This window comes from Typha latifolia, chromosome 10, assembly GCF_019914945.1.
Source record: "Typha latifolia isolate L0001 chromosome 10, TyphaL0001v2, whole genome shotgun sequence".
In the NCBI taxonomy this organism is placed as follows: Eukaryota; Viridiplantae; Streptophyta; class Magnoliopsida; order Poales; family Typhaceae; genus Typha; species Typha latifolia.
In genome coordinates, this window is record NC_133095.1 from 10,756,869 (window position 1) to 10,771,984 (window position 15,116).

A 15,116-nucleotide genomic window follows, 5' to 3' on the forward strand; every position below is an offset into this window, starting at 1 on the left:
AAGTGAGGAGTAAGTGATTTTGTTGTGAAGAGATAATAGCTAAGGGGAATCGATTAGTCATGGCACCTTTCGGGGACTATTTATTCACCCAGAAGCTGCTCTGGTGTCTAAGACCCAAGTCAAAAGAAACAATGATCTGTAAAGTCTCAATTACCTTATTTATAAACACCTCTCTAGATAGTCAAACATCTTAGAGGGAGTGTTCGTTAAGTATTCTCCTTTACTAGAACTTTACCACATCCTTTTTAGTGAGAGTTTTGGCCCTCGTAGCTTTCACCACTATTTTCCAAAAAAAGAATTGGTGGGTTTAGATTTTGAACCACAAGACCTCTCAATTGCTTAGCCATGCAAACCTTAGGCTATGCTCTTAGAGTGAAAACCAAGATTGAAGCTTTTCTCTTCTATAGAAAGACCCTCTTGGTAGAATCTATATGGAAGATCACCTTTGCTAGAGCCCAAAAAATGGAGAAGCAAGATCGAAGAGACGAGAGTTTGATCAAGGTAGCACTACCCATTATCGAGAGTGTTTTTGTTTCTATGCTGCTGGTTGTTTTTGCACTTATCAATAATGGGTTGCTAATCCAAAGGGCCTAACAAACCCAGCTCAAATGGAAAACCCAAGTATCGGATTGGGAATCAACCCACTAAGCAATCAAAAAGATCATCTCAATAAGGGTCCCACCTCTAATGCAATGATCGAGAGGGATAGGAATCAAGATTTGTCCAAGTTGGTAGACAAATCTATCACTTGCTTGAACATCATTGCTACATACCTCAAGTTCGAAATAGAGTCTTCATTGGCTTCTAAGAGGAGGAAATATCATCAGTAACTAAATGATAGACTTTAAAATTTTCAGCAAAAGGCTTAGCACTTGAATGAGGTTGCTTAATCAAGAACCCTCTCACTTGAAAGATAGAGATGAGAGTGTGTCACTGGTTATTATAGATAAAAGACTTTTTCAACTCGACAAGGTGGATGTTTAGGTTTTATAAGCTATTAAAGACAAAAAAGAGGCCCCCCCTTAATATAGTCCCAAAAGCACTAGTAGAAAATGCTTGGGAAATCATTTAGGCCTAGGTTTTGATGTGACCTTCAAGGATGGAGATTACGAGAGGCGAGTTGGATTTATTATCAAAGATGAAAATGGCCACCTATTACAAATGGCAGAAGAACCGACAATTAGGGATTCATTCAGTTACTATAAAGTTTAAGCCATGCAGACGGGCTTGAGAGAAGCCTATGAAAAATGAGACTAGGTGATTATGGAGTTAGATGCCACAACTTTGATCATAATATTTAGAGGGAGAGATTTAGTCCGTGGTAGTTAAAAAATAATCCATAGCTACATAATTTTGTCATCTTTTAAGAAGATCAAATTTCTATACATGTACAAAAAAAAAAAAGATAATAGAGTAGCAAATTAGCTGGCTAAGCTAGAAAGAAAAACTGCCAGGAAAATTATTAAGGTAGGATGATAAGGTGCACTTAGAGTTGGATTCATTTTTGTCTCAAATAGAATAAGCACTGAATTGGTGAAGAAGTAATTATTAGGTGAGATCTCAGTCTATTATTAATAAAAAAAGATATAATATATATATATATATATATATATATATTATTTACCAACAAAAAAATAACTTTATTTTCCGTTTTTAATTTAATCTTAAAAAGAAATAGTTCGCTGAAATCGATCGCTTTCTAGCAACGAACACTATTACAAGAAGGATAAATGTGAACAACGGAAAGCACTTTCAGCACATGCATCACACGTGCGCGGGTTCCCGAGAGCATAACTAGTCGCGAGCTCCACCTGAGTTCCACTCCTGCCACTTGGGTTTAGGAAGCGATGGCATCGGTAATCTTTAGCAACTGTTCCCTCCTCTCCGACGCCACCGCCGTCGCGACCTCCCTCTCCTCCTCCTCCTCCACCGCTGACCTCTTCTCTCGCTCTCACCGTCTTCCTCGCCTCTCCTCTTCCCGATCTCGTCTCCTCTCCACCTCTCGCGGCAGGATCTCTTGCCGCACCTCCACTCCTTCCGCTCACTCCGTCGTCACTTCATCCAATAAAAGCAACGGTAGGGTCTTCTGTCATACACACATGCACTATCTCTCTTTCTCATCATCTTCATCTGGATTGTTGTCATTGATGATGTGATTGAGTTTGGATGTAGTTTGAAAATTTAATAACATTTGTGGAAATACGATTCTTAGTTTTTTTAGTGTTTAGTCGAAGGATAACAAAGAATGGAGTGTATTTTAAAGAATAAAACCTAAGCTATTGGGTATTTGCAATCAATAGAAGTGTTTCAGCAGTTATGCTCAAATTATATGTTCACACTTACAGGTTGTGATGTGACAAAAGTTATTCTGAATCTATGATCGTGTTATTTGGATTTCTTTTTCTGTTGTAAACTGTGACAGTTTACGCTTCTAATTTGTGCATTAGGGGTTTTGATGTGTATTCACTGCACGACAGTTAATTACATGTCTTGATAGGCCATAGAAATTGTGTAATGTGATTCTTGAGAAGTTCGAGATATCTTAGTAAGGAAAACCATATAGGTTTCTTAAGTTACACGGTGAAATATTCAAATTCAAGTTTTAAGAGAAGCAACCTTTCCTTCAAGAATGAAAAAACCCACGGTAAGTAATTGCATTAAAGCAGAGGGAATCTGTTGACTCTATGGTTGCTAAGACTTTCATTTTACTTCATGCAGCTAAATCAGGTCTGAAGGACTTTCTTCATATCAGCGATTTTGACAAGGATACGATCTTGAAAATGCTTAATCGTGCAGCAGAGGTTAAGGCATTGTTGAAATCGGGAGAAAGAGATTTTGTCCCATTCAAAGGAAAGACAATGGCAATGATATTTGCTAAGCCATCTATGAGGACTCGTGTTTCATTTGAGACAGGATTCTTCTTGCTTGGGGGTCATGCCATTTACTTAGGCCCTGACGACATTCAGATGGGCAAACGAGAAGAGACTCGTGATGTTGCTCGAGTCCTTTCCGGCTATAACGATATTATTATGGCAAGAGTTTTTGCTCACCAGGTACGATAATGAGTTGAATTGTCATGGTTCTTCAATTCCATTGTAAAATCCATTTCTATTAGTATTCATTTACTTCCTTATTAGCATTCATTTACATTTTCACCATTGTCTTTTTAGGGTTCTCAGTTCTCACATATTTTTTGAAAATATGGATATTTAAACTGATCTTAAGCTCATAGATACAAAATAGATTTGCAAAATATTAAGGTTCCCAGTTTGGCCCGATCTCGAGTGGTTTTGGCCAGGATTGGGATCGGCCTAGTTGATCCCGCCCGAAACGAGCGGGAGCGGTTGGATCTGACCGGACCCCACCCCCACTTGCCTCTCTTTCTCTATTTTCTCTCTTTTTCTCTTCTTTCTCACCTCTTCCATCGGCGACCAAGTAGATCTCTACATTCTTCGAGGAAGATCCAATGACCTCGACCTCTACCTCGGCAACCTCGGATTTCCTTTTTTTCAGTTTTTAATTCATCTCTTATTCCCTCTCTCTTTTGATACGATCCTTCCTCGGCTATAGACTCTGATACCAGATTGATACGATCTTGCACGGAACTTTGAGATCAGATCCCGAAATATCCCGCCGTTGGATCACTGTGAAATTTTGATATGTTGTAGGCCCGGAAAAGAGCTTTCCAACGGATCTAGTTTCAGGCGAATCGGAGTTGGGGATATCAAGATATCGTTCATTTAGTGGACGAACATCAGGATACTCTATTTTTGGATTCCGTGGATGAAGGCACGAAATCCTAGGTAATGGTGGATTGTGGAGGGCCGGTGTTATGGGGTGGCACCGGTGGAAAAGTGATGGTGGAAGGGTTATGGATGATGGAAAGGTTAGAAGCGCTGAATAAATTGGAAGAAGGGGGAGAAGAGGGCCACTCCTAAGGGACTAGGGTGATTGGCCTGTCGAGGGAGATTAGAAGCGGCGTCGCCGGGGAGATTGAGGGAACGGGAGCGAAGAAGATGAAGGAGGCAAGGCAAACTCAATTCTCAATAATCAATTATAATTTTGATTGCCCTACACATCCTTTTATAGGCTAACCAACAACTCAAACTTATCCTAAAACACAATTTTCGCCGATCGCGTTCGAACTCCCCCGATCGCGTTCGAACGCACCGAATTGGCTGTTCTGGATTTGCGAACGCGATACAGGCGTTCGAACGCAAGTGCGAACGCGCTGTCCGGTTTTTGCGAACGCGACACAGGCGTTCGAACGCAAGTGCGAACGCGCCTGTTGGTTTTTGCGAACGCGACACAGGCGTTCACAGCGCGTTCGAACGCGACTTACAGAAAACCTATTTTAATGAAAAATAAATACTAAAACATGAAAATAAAATTCTCCTAAGGTAAATCCAAGCTCGAGACGACGTCGGTGAAGTCCGAATCATATCATCTTTCTCTTCCTACACTGAGTAGATTCGACGACCTCTACTATTGCTTTTGCGGTGAAGCAGCAACACCAGTTGCTGAGAGCCTAAGAGAGAGAGAGACGGGGGGGGGGGGGAGAAGGGAGAGAGAGAGAGTGGAGGAAAGAAGTAAAGAAAAAAATGAGAACTTTATCTCTGTGAGTAATTTTTAAGTAAGTTTTGAATTTTGAGAGGGGGGAGAGGAGAAAGAGCTCGATATTCATCAAAATTTTAAATTTTAAGTAAGTTAATATATTTTAAAATTTTTAGGCTTCATATATAAGTAATTTTATTTTCTGATTTTTCTCTCATTTTTTTTAAAATTTTTTAAAAAAATTCTGCATTTTAAGTAATATTTAGAATTTGACGTAATTAAAAAATAGTTTGATCCGATATAAGTGGTTGATACTGTCGATACTGATCCGATCCCGATACTGGGAACCTTGCAAAATATTCTTATTGGATTCCAAATATAATTTAATCTGTTCCATTTTTTCAACCATATGTACTTTTTGGATAATTTTGGATAATTTGCTTCTATAGTTATTGATATTACTTCTCAGCCATAGATATTTTGTAACTCTTCTTAGTTCTAAATCTTTGATTTGATTATGGCAGGATATTATGGATTTGGCTACATATGCTGCAGTGCCAGTCATAAATGGACTGACTGACTATAACCATCCATGCCAAATAATGGCTGATGCACTAACTATTCAAGAACACATTGGGCAACTTGAAGGAACTAAGGTTGTTTACGTTTTGAGCTATTGAATTGAGATATACCTCTAGTTAGGAGGGTTGTTTCTTCCCATTTTGATTATCTGATGTGAATTTTAGGTTGTTTATGTTGGAGATGGGAACAATATTGTGCATTCATGGCTCCTGATGGCATCTATAGTGCCTTTCCACTTTGTATGTGCTTGCCCAAAAGGCTTTGAACCAGATGAGCAGACTGTCGAGAAGGCAAGGAGTACAGGAATCAGCAAGATTGAGATAACACATGATGTAAAAGAAGCAGTAAAGGGTGCAGATGTGGTGTATTCAGATGTTTGGGCAAGCATGGGCCAAAAAGATGAGGCTGAATATAGAAAACAGCAGTTCCAAGGATTTCAGGTGTCCTTACATCTCAACTCTTCTTTGTTTCTTATTTGTTTAGGCCTAGCTGATTTCACATATACCAAAAAGGAAATATTTAAACAAGTGAAATTTTTTTTCTCACAGGTTGTAAGCTGTTTGATTCTTCTTCATCTTTAATACAACAAACTAATTAGAAGATTTTTGGCAAATAGCTGTCCCTCGACTATATGTCAAAACTCAAAACATTATATCTTGAAATATTTTCAATTTTGAACTATAATTTCGCTTATTTATTCAAACAAGTCTTTATGTCTTTCTTTGTTTAAATTCTAGTTAAATTGATATACATTATGCAATTTATTTGTGCACTTCCTCAGTTTTGCTTATTTTCAAATCTTTGATTTTTCTTTTCAATGAAGAGGTGGTTATCATGTTTTGTTGAAGAAAGTCAAGAAACCACATACGTTACAACCACCTCTTGTCAAAAACAACAATGATCACCACTACGTTACAAGCCTTTAGTTCCAACCATCTCCTTGTCAAAGGTTATATCTAAGGTTTCAAAAATCGGTATCGGGATCGGCCGTTCGAAAAAACCATATGTATTGGCCGCCTGGAGTCAAATTCTCATCAATACGAGTTAAGGGAATGGCCTCTTGGCCCTTGATTTCCATCTGTATCAAATCAGACTATTTTAATTAAATAAAATTTTAAATATTATTTAAAAATGTTGAGAAATTTCTAAAAATTTAGAAAAAATTATAAGAAAATAAAAATAATAATTATCCTCGGAGTGTCTGAGCTGTCTCACTCTCTTTCTTTTTATCTTTCCCTCTCTCTTCCTCACTCACACACACACTCTCTCTGACTCTCTCTTCCTCTTTCCCTTAGCTATTGTCAGCAGCAACTGTAGCAGGCAGCAGCTGACAACAGTTGCAACAGATATTGCAACCGATCCCACTTAGGATCGGTCGAAACTAGGAACTATGGTTATATCAATATATTTACATGCCTAAATTGTAGTTCCCAACTTAACGAAACATCAGGAATAACATAAAAGACTCTTGCACAATATTTCTTTCATCCAAAGATATACCGACATCTCTGTTCCTTTCTTCAACTTATTTTTCTATTCTTAATCATCTATGTCAATTAGATAAAATCAATGGTCATATTCTTTTCCTTTTTGAGTTTTAGTGGGTTACTAAAGTTTTTTCCTGTAAGAACTTTATTGGATTTGTAGTTCCTTTGTAGGATTTCAGATTTCTTGCATTGCCTTTTGCATTCTCAAAGGTTGAGGTGGCAAGCACAATTTCCACATAAGTAAAATATAGTAGTTAAAATTCTAGAAAAAGAATTAAAGGAATATGATATTATAAATGTTTCAACTTAGTTGTAATTCTGAGTGTTGAAGTAGTAAATAGTATTTTTTTTGTTCATCTGGTTAAGTTGTTACATAATGTAGGTTAAAGAAATAAGTAATCTTGAGCATAGGTACACTCCGAGGAAGTGATTCCATTTTATTTTAGCCTATAAGTTGGATATGTTAGTTTATTTGACATATCTTCTTATCATGTGATTTGTTCTTCAAGACCAAGGATTGACGTGCCATAGGCATGGTTTGTGCTGACCACTTGTTCGCACGGCATGTGGTGGCTATGTGTCAAGAACAGTAAAGGGGATGTTCTTATTTGTGTCGGTGTAATGGAGACTTACCTACCTCTGTCTCTAAACCACCTTTGCGTCGATGTCAAACGGTGATCTTCCCATCCATGGTCTCTCACATCCAACCGCCCCTACTTTATCGCTGTTCTGTCAGCCAAATCATAAAAGGAGAGGGATGAAGAGATAGAAGAGATCTATTTCTTCTTAGTAGATTGTGACTATCCCTCATGTTCTGCTTAAAGCAGACCGTGAGAGATAAGTCATTATTCACTTATTTTTAGTGGATAGTTACCTCTCCACAATCCAATCATGAGAAATAAGTTATGCCCAGCTTTATTTTGACCGTGAGATTATTTAATGATTTGCTTCTCATTGTCAACTTCTCCATTGGTTCAATTGACCTTAGGTTTTCAAAAGCTTGGGAAAACAAGAATTGGAGGGTGCCAAGGCACTCCCTATGCCACGTGCCAGCACCCTACTAGTATGCCTTGTGTCAATCGGCACAGCAATCCATTTCCAGGACACTGATACCTTTTGCCTAATACTAGTATTAAAACACCTGCCACCCAAAGTTTCTACATAATAACAAAATAAAGACCCCACATTTTCACAAATAATACAATAAAAGAAACTCAAAATACCACAGGCCACAATAAGCCTCAAATACATATCCATACACCTCAATAGAATAAATGTCGGCGCAGGGGCTACAATCCATCTGACTTATTTACAACAATAAAATAAACGAAAGAGACTATAAGTAACTTTTCACCAGCTCCTCCACGGACTCATGGCCATCTACTAATCTGAAAAATATTTCTACCATAGGTGGTGAGCAGAAAGCCCAGCTATACACATCTACAGTCTAAAAGTAATGTAAGGAAAAATGTCATACAATATACATATATGCCAACATGCTCATAATATTGCATCAATACAACATATATATCATGCCCATATCTACAACTCACATATAATAATAAGGGAACACATGATATGCATCGTTTAAATTATCAAATCCTTTCTCCCATGCTCCCACAGAGCATAACTATAAATTATCATCATATGCTCATCGAGTTATCCATCGTATCATAAAAACATACTCGTAAATCATCTCATACATCGAGGAGGGATAGACAACTAACGGTAATATTATCGGTACATGCCTAGCGATGCTGCATATGACTGGTTGTTTGTGACCAACAGACTAAGGACTCCAGTTGTAAGTCCATATCTCCCTCTCTAAAATTATCATCGCCCACAGCAGAATAGTTAAGAGCCTTCAGCTCATCACCGCTCACAGCAAACTAGTCAAGAGCCCTCAACTCATTAGTGGATGCTATAACCCTACATCATTGGGTACTGTTAGGTCTAAGACCCCTACCTCCCAATCATAGTTTCATATCATCAGTGTTTAGTCTCCGATAAGGCAGTGTGATCGCATGAATGCCATTCAGGCTAACAACCTTAGGCGTAGATGCACTCCGGTGCGGCGGAAAGAAGAAGAAAAGGAGAACGGCGGCTGCGGGGTGAGAGAGAAGAAAGAAAGAAGAAGAAAGGGAAGGGAGAAAATGGGTAAGGCAAGGCACATGCGCTCACTCTTTTTTTTTTTTAGGGGACGGGGTGTTACAGGTTTACTGCAAGAAGAAACTGAGCAACCATTTTGTGGAGTGAGCACTTCAATCATTTTGTGGTGCAGCGCAACCAAAACAATTTTAATAAACAGATCCAATCTCTTATGACCTTACACCAGTGAGTGAAGGATAAGATATTATGATTATGGTTTTCCTGTAAAGAGAGTTTTTAATCTTGAGTATATCTTCCAAACAATTGGAAGCATTTTTAAAATACAATATATGATTTTGCATATCTAAACCTGATGAAACATTGAGAGTTTTATCTATTGGCTATTTCAGGATTGTATACATATGAGAGAAGATATATTAGCAAACAAGTAAATCTAGTTCATGTCCATAAGGTAGAACTATTGATGGGAAATGGCTTGAGTTGTTGTGATGATGGAAGAAAAATTATGGTTCGAGTCTGGATGTTATTATATATGGGAAAGTAATGGAGTTGATAACCATGTTTTATTTGAACATGAGAATTCCAATTGGGGTGAAATGTTTATGGAAGTTAATTACTCTATCTGCATGATGAATGAGACCTCATCTTATTTATTTGGTAGGTCAGCTTCTATGCAAAGGAAAATGCTAGTATCTAGTTTTTTTGGTAATTTCGGCAAGGATTACATAGGTTATTCTGAGAAAATGTGTCTGTAATTGTCCACTGCTAGGGAGTTGCATGCATAAGGTTTGAAGAAGCTAGGAGTGCAGGGGTGTGTTTAACAGTTTAGCTAATGGATAATCAAGCCAGGCATAAGAGCTCCATTGTGTAACACGGTAATTACTGCATATTACCCACTAATTTGAAGATCACCGTCTGACCAATGATGTAAAACTTTCTTCAGTGTGCAACTTTGTGCCAAAGTTGTGTAGGACTAAGTGTACAAATGTTGATCATTAGAAGAACAATCATACACCACAGTTTCATCTTTGCTACAGATCAGAGATCATTTTATTTTACTACACCTGCATTTTCTTTATGTATAAAAGAGATAGTGGATTGGTTAACTAGCATATCATGATACTTGCAGATTGACGAAGCACTGATGGAGATTGCTGGACCGAAAGCCTACTTCATGCATTGCTTGCCAGCAGAAAGGGGGCTGGAAGTTACAGATGGAGTCATTGAAGCTCCCAACTCTATTGTCTTTCCTCAGGCTGAGAACAGAATGCATGCACAGAATGCTATCATGCTCCATTTGCTTGGTCTGTGACCTTTTACTAGCTCTGAAAGTTGTAGTTAAAGAAGCTTGTGGATCCTGTCGGTTTACATTTATACCAAACATTTGCATTAGGATATTTCTAGATATGAGGCTCATCAAACTATGAGAAAGAAAGAGATGGAGTTATAAGTATTGACTGGAATCCTTGTTTTATTATCAGCTTAGTTGCTTAATGCTGACAGTTCCTCTTCCATTTCTTTCTTGCATCTCAATTTCATTTGATTCTGATTTAATTTTCTGAAACTTCCAGATTTTAAATTTACATCATTTTTTTTGCCATTCCTTCTCGTTTTAATTTTTTTCTTTCATTCTTGTGCAGAAACTATTTTTAATCGACCCTGGCTCTCTATGTGTTTATGCTTGAAGGGGCTTTATGCCTTCACAAAGTAGACATGATGGTGTTGGCATACATTCATTCTATTTGTATCCTCGCCATACCTCATTTTATTGGTTTTATAGAAATTCGACGCATTCTTGTGATACCCCATTCATCTCTCATTGAGGTATCACAGAAATAAGGGGAGTCAGTCACCCAGTGGGGCAGTTGACGATAACGATGGCGCACTTTCCTCAGTTGGAAGGCCACTTCCTGAGTTAACAAAACGATCGTTGCAAGTTGCCCATCCTCACGACGATAATACGATCAAGAAAAAAGAAAAATTGAAAGGAAGTAGTAGATACAAACTACAAAGATAGATTTATTGCGATAATACAGTCTCAAGCGCGTGGGAACAGAAAGATGACATATAGTGCAAACGACGAAGGAAATACGTAATCTGAAGATGGATGATATGATACTGGATGAGCTGCTTACTTCTCCTTATACCACATTTGCCGAGGTATCAAATAAAAAAATTCATGTAAAGTTGGTCCAAGCAATTCAATTCCTTCTTTTATCCCCAGTGGAACGATATAAGTAACTGCAGCCAAAACTGGAATACAGACAGCAACGATAGTAGTATGAACTGGAGCTAGGACGGCGTATAGGCCTGAAGCAAATGCGATGACCATCAACGCAGCTGCCGCAATCATGAATAGTGTAGATGTCACAACGATGTCTTTATTGGCCGCAACAATGAGTTGTTTAGACGCCCCACTGCCGCGGAGCTCACGCTCCGTCATCGTCGTGGTCTCTGTCCTAGCAAAGGCAAGCCAAAATGTGGCTACTATAGAGAGGATAAATGCTAAGGCATCTGTGATGACGAATGCCTTGAAAGCAAATCGCGTTGCAAGGGTTGGTGTGCCATCAGCTTTGTAACCCCCAGGCATGGTGAAAGCTGCAGCAAATGTTACTGTGGTAATCAGCACAGAGCAAACAATACGGCTTTCGGCTCTCAACTGTAATCCTTCTTCTTCAGATACTGCCTCAGTTTTATTTTCAATGTCATTGTCATGTTGGGGGTGGTGAAGCGAATAAGGACTAGGGAGACCTCCCCTCTGCGCCGCCCAATATTTATGTAGCCAATCCGGTGCAGACTAAGACAAAGAATAAAAAATAAAATAAAAAATAAAAATAGAAGAATTGGAATCTAGTTGAAAATATAAAAATTACTGTTTTCTAACTGTGTACGATCCTATTAGACACATTTGTTATTTAAAATATAAAATCTCCATCGGTTTAAATCAAGTTTAAATATATTTTTAATTTTAAAAATAAAAATCATCGTTATCTAACGGCTTAAAATTTGTAGAGTTATTGGTAAGTTAATAAAGAGAGATTAATTACCATCTGATTGGAGAAGCTAAATTTAAACAAATCCGAAAGTGCTAAAACCGGACTTTCTGTGCTCTGGATATTCGAGTGTATTCTTCTCATCTGCACCAGAAGATTTATAGTAGAAACACTCTTTCGACTCTCTACAGCTAGATGTAGAGGTGTATTGCCATCAAAATCAGCAGCATTCATCAATTCCGAAAGTGCTGGCTTAAAGGTAAGAGGATAGACTGCCCGCCAGTTTTTACCTTCAACAGCAACGTGAAAGAAATTTCTTCCTTTATCGTCCAGTAACTCACATGAATCGGGACATTTTAACATCAGCTCATCAATTATCGCAGTTCTCCCCATGATAGCAGCAACATGGATAGGATAAGAGCCACTTGAATCCGAGATGTACGCCAGGGAAGGATCATGTTTCAATAATAGTTTTGCAGTTTCACGATTTCCAACTGATGCTGCATAGTGGAGAGGTGTTGCCCCTGAGTTATCAGCCTTTTTCTCAAGCTTTCGATCCCACTGCAAGATTTCTTTTGCGATTTCTGTCAAATACGATCTCTTTCGTCAACATTTACGTGAATAATACTTCTTCCATCAGTTAGGTTTTCCCTATTTTGGTTGATTTCAAAGTTAAAGAGAAAAGGTTCTAGCTTAGGTGGTTGGGAGATGGGAGAGAAACTTTTTTCTGCCTTCCTCTTATACCTATAGTAAAAACCCATGGTCTTCCAAGGCAAATTTTATCTTTCTTTTTCTTACAGTAGCATTACTCAGTTGAACGAATGCATCACATAAAAGAAATATATCGGAAACGTACCGTAGCCTGAGGAGCATCCCATGAAGCGGCTTTCGAAGGGCTCTGCTCGTCTAGGACGTGTTAATACCTCTGAAAGATAACGTGGGCTGTAGAGAACCGCAGCATGCAAAGCAGTTTGCCCATTTGGTCCGGCGTAGAACGTTGATTCTGCTTCGTGAGGAGAATGTCGTTCGAACTTTTGAACGAATGCAAGGGATCCAGAAAGGACAGCAATGTAAAGAGGAGAAATACCCTTATCGTCCAGCATACCTGCCAACTCGCCATCAGCTGAGATCAACGAGTCTGCCACATTGGCGTGGCCATTTTGTGCTGCCTCATGTAAGGCAGTCCTTCCATCCCGTCTCCTTGCCCTCAGCATCCTTGTCTTCAGTTCGACTCCGCCCGCGCTATCAGCATTCGCGATCATCGCGGTGACGATCTGGTCATGCCCGGCCCTCGCAGCACAGTGCAGTGGCGTCTCCCGCAGCTGATTGCATGCCACCAAGAGGGAACTCTTTCTACTGCATATCAACTGAACGAGCTCCAGGTCTCCATTGCTCGCAACTATATGGAGGGATGTGTTCCCCCCTATGGTAACACCTCGAAGGCAACTGGTTCTATCTCGTGCCGTGTCGTTATCAGGAGCAACATTAATTGCAAAACTCTGAGTTTCTCCTCTAGAAGTTCTTTCTTCAGATTCAAGAATAATCTCTCTCGCAAGCCTCGTATTCCCACTTCTTACTGCTTTCAGGAAATCACCATTCATGCGAATGTTCTCGGGCCCAAATTCTACTTGGGTTAATTCGTCATGTCCAGCTTCTCCAGCACCTGCTATTGCAGCAGCCATTGTACGTATGTTATTATAATTTGTCTCCTAGAGCTCACGATATAAGTGAAGCGCGCACTAGGTGGCGAGACAATAGAAAACTAATAGAAAAGATTAGAGAAACCATATTTTAATTTATTTAGATTATTCTACATGTACGAGACCAGAAGAGACAGTTCTTGATTGCCAGCTGTCAATAACACATCTAGATCTAGATCCGGATACAGATCTAGTCAGGAAAGTTCTTCAAAAAATGAAACTTCCAAAGATGATGCCACGGCATTGGACAATCTTCGGCGCTTAGCGAGCAATTCTTTCTTCATCGCTTTCCATCTTGCTGTCGTTGTTCAATCTCTTAAATTCTTTATCATTCAATCAACAAAGAGTCACATATGAAATTACTTAATTACCTCTAGAAGTCTATTTCACTTAGAACAATGAAAGAATCAAAATAAAAACACAAGGCCATAAATAAATACAACGATTTTAATGTGGAAAAATCCCTTATCAATCAAGGGTTAAAAAACCACGAATCTCTTCTATGAGATTAAACCAAACACTATAGAACAACAGTTATAAAACACTTACACAATTTGATTGTTATTACTGACAATCTTTTCGTCAGAACCATAAAAAAAAAAAAAAAAAAAAAAAAAAAAAATAAATAAATAAATATATATATATATATATATATATATATATATATTTGGGGGTTGAGAGAGGAGGGTGCACGTGCTCTGCACGTGCAGCCCTTCCCCTCTCCCTCTCCGGCACGCGATGAGGTGCTGATAAGGGGGGATTTCATCTAATCCGAATCAGATAGATTTGATCCTCTTCTAATCTATAAATTAAACCCTAATCCTCTCTCTTCTCAACCCCTCCCCCAAGCCTTCTTTTCCTCCATCGTTTTCTTTCTCTTCTCTCCGTCGGAGTCGTCGCTGTGGGATCAGATCGTCGGAGCATCGCCGGAGGATTTTAGGACCACCACACTCCTCCCCGGTGAGCCCTCTCTCATCCCTCTAGTTTAATTTAAATTTAAATAGGTAAATAAGAAATACCTAATTTGTGGAATTCGGCCTCGTTGGCAAATCTGGCCGGCTGGCGGCTTCGGGTCGCAACCGCATCGTCACCGGAAGCTTCGTGCTCCAAGCCGGTGTCGGTGATGTCTTCTAGGGAGCCCTCGTGGCTCCGATTGACGTCGACTTCGGTTTCGGCCGTCGGTGGTGAGTTCTCCACCTCGTGAGGACGACGAAGTAGAGAGAGAGAGAGAGAAATAGAGAGAGGGAGGGAGCCGGTCGTGACCCGCCGCCGGCAGAGTCACCGGCGACCACTATCTCTAGTTTTCTCCCTTCCTCGTGTCGGACGCGAGAGAGAGAGAGAGAGAAGAAGGGGTGGGTTGGGCTAGGGTTTAACCCGAGCCAACCCCCTTTTTCTTTTAAATTCGGGTTGGGTTCGGGTTCGGGTTTGGATTTCGGATCCACAGACCCGACCCGAACCAATTAAATTGGATGGGCTGCGGGCTAAACCGCAGCCCAATCCATTTTCTCGGCTGGGCCAAGGCCCAACCCGATTAGTTTCTTTTGGCTGGGCTTTGGCCCAGCCCGATTAGCTTCTTTTTTGGAATGGGCCGGGCCAGTAGTAGCCTATCCCAATCCAATGGGTAAATTTAAACCCATTTTAGTTCTTTTTGGTTTTTAAATTTTAAAAATATTGTTATTATTCAAATTAAA

The 15,116-nt window shown here is 39.5% G+C and overlaps 2 protein-coding genes across 2 annotated transcripts; one reads left to right on the top strand and one right to left on the bottom strand.

The window, feature by feature from the left end:
- The first annotated feature begins 1,759 nt into the window (after positions 1-1,759).
- On the top strand, positions 1,760-10,246 carry LOC140796342 (ornithine carbamoyltransferase, chloroplastic). The gene is made up of 5 exons (XM_073149335.1): positions 1,760-2,076; positions 2,719-3,053; positions 5,079-5,210; positions 5,301-5,576; positions 9,862-10,246. The coding sequence occupies exons 1-5, from the start codon at positions 1,848-1,850 to the stop codon at positions 10,042-10,044; spliced, it is 1,155 nt and encodes a 384-aa protein (XP_073005436.1). The 5' UTR covers positions 1,760-1,847; the 3' UTR covers positions 10,045-10,246.
- Positions 10,247-10,733: 487 nt separating this feature from the next.
- LOC140796341 (protein ACCELERATED CELL DEATH 6-like) lies at positions 10,734-13,451 on the bottom strand. The gene is made up of 3 exons (XM_073149334.1): positions 12,582-13,451; positions 11,780-12,309; positions 10,734-11,529 (listed from the first exon to the last, which is right to left on the bottom strand). Exons 1-3 carry the CDS (start codon positions 13,405-13,407, stop codon positions 10,864-10,866), a joined length of 2,022 nt encoding a protein of 673 aa, XP_073005435.1. The 5' UTR covers positions 13,408-13,451; the 3' UTR covers positions 10,734-10,863.
- Between the last annotated feature and the right edge of the window lie 1,665 nt (positions 13,452-15,116).

Coding starts and splice junctions, on each gene's coding strand:
- LOC140796342 (XM_073149335.1), top strand. CDS start 1,848: ATGGCATCGGTAATCTTTAGCAACTGTTCCCTCCTCTCCGACGCCACC. Junction 3,054..5,078: donor CAAGAGTTTTTGCTCACCAG/GTACGATAATGA, acceptor TGATTATGGCAG/GATATTATGGATTTGGCTAC. Junction 5,211..5,300: donor GGCAACTTGAAGGAACTAAG/GTTGTTTACGTT, acceptor TGTGAATTTTAG/GTTGTTTATGTTGGAGATGG.
- LOC140796341 (XM_073149334.1), bottom strand. CDS start 13,407: ATGGCTGCTGCAATAGCAGGTGCTGGAGAAGCTGGACATGACGAATTA. Junction 12,310..12,581: donor GGGATGCTCCTCAGGCTACG/GTACGTTTCCGA, acceptor CGTATTTGACAG/AAATCGCAAAAGAAATCTTG. Junction 11,530..11,779: donor TTAGCTTCTCCAATCAGATG/GTAATTAATCTC, acceptor TCTTTGTCTTAG/TCTGCACCGGATTGGCTACA.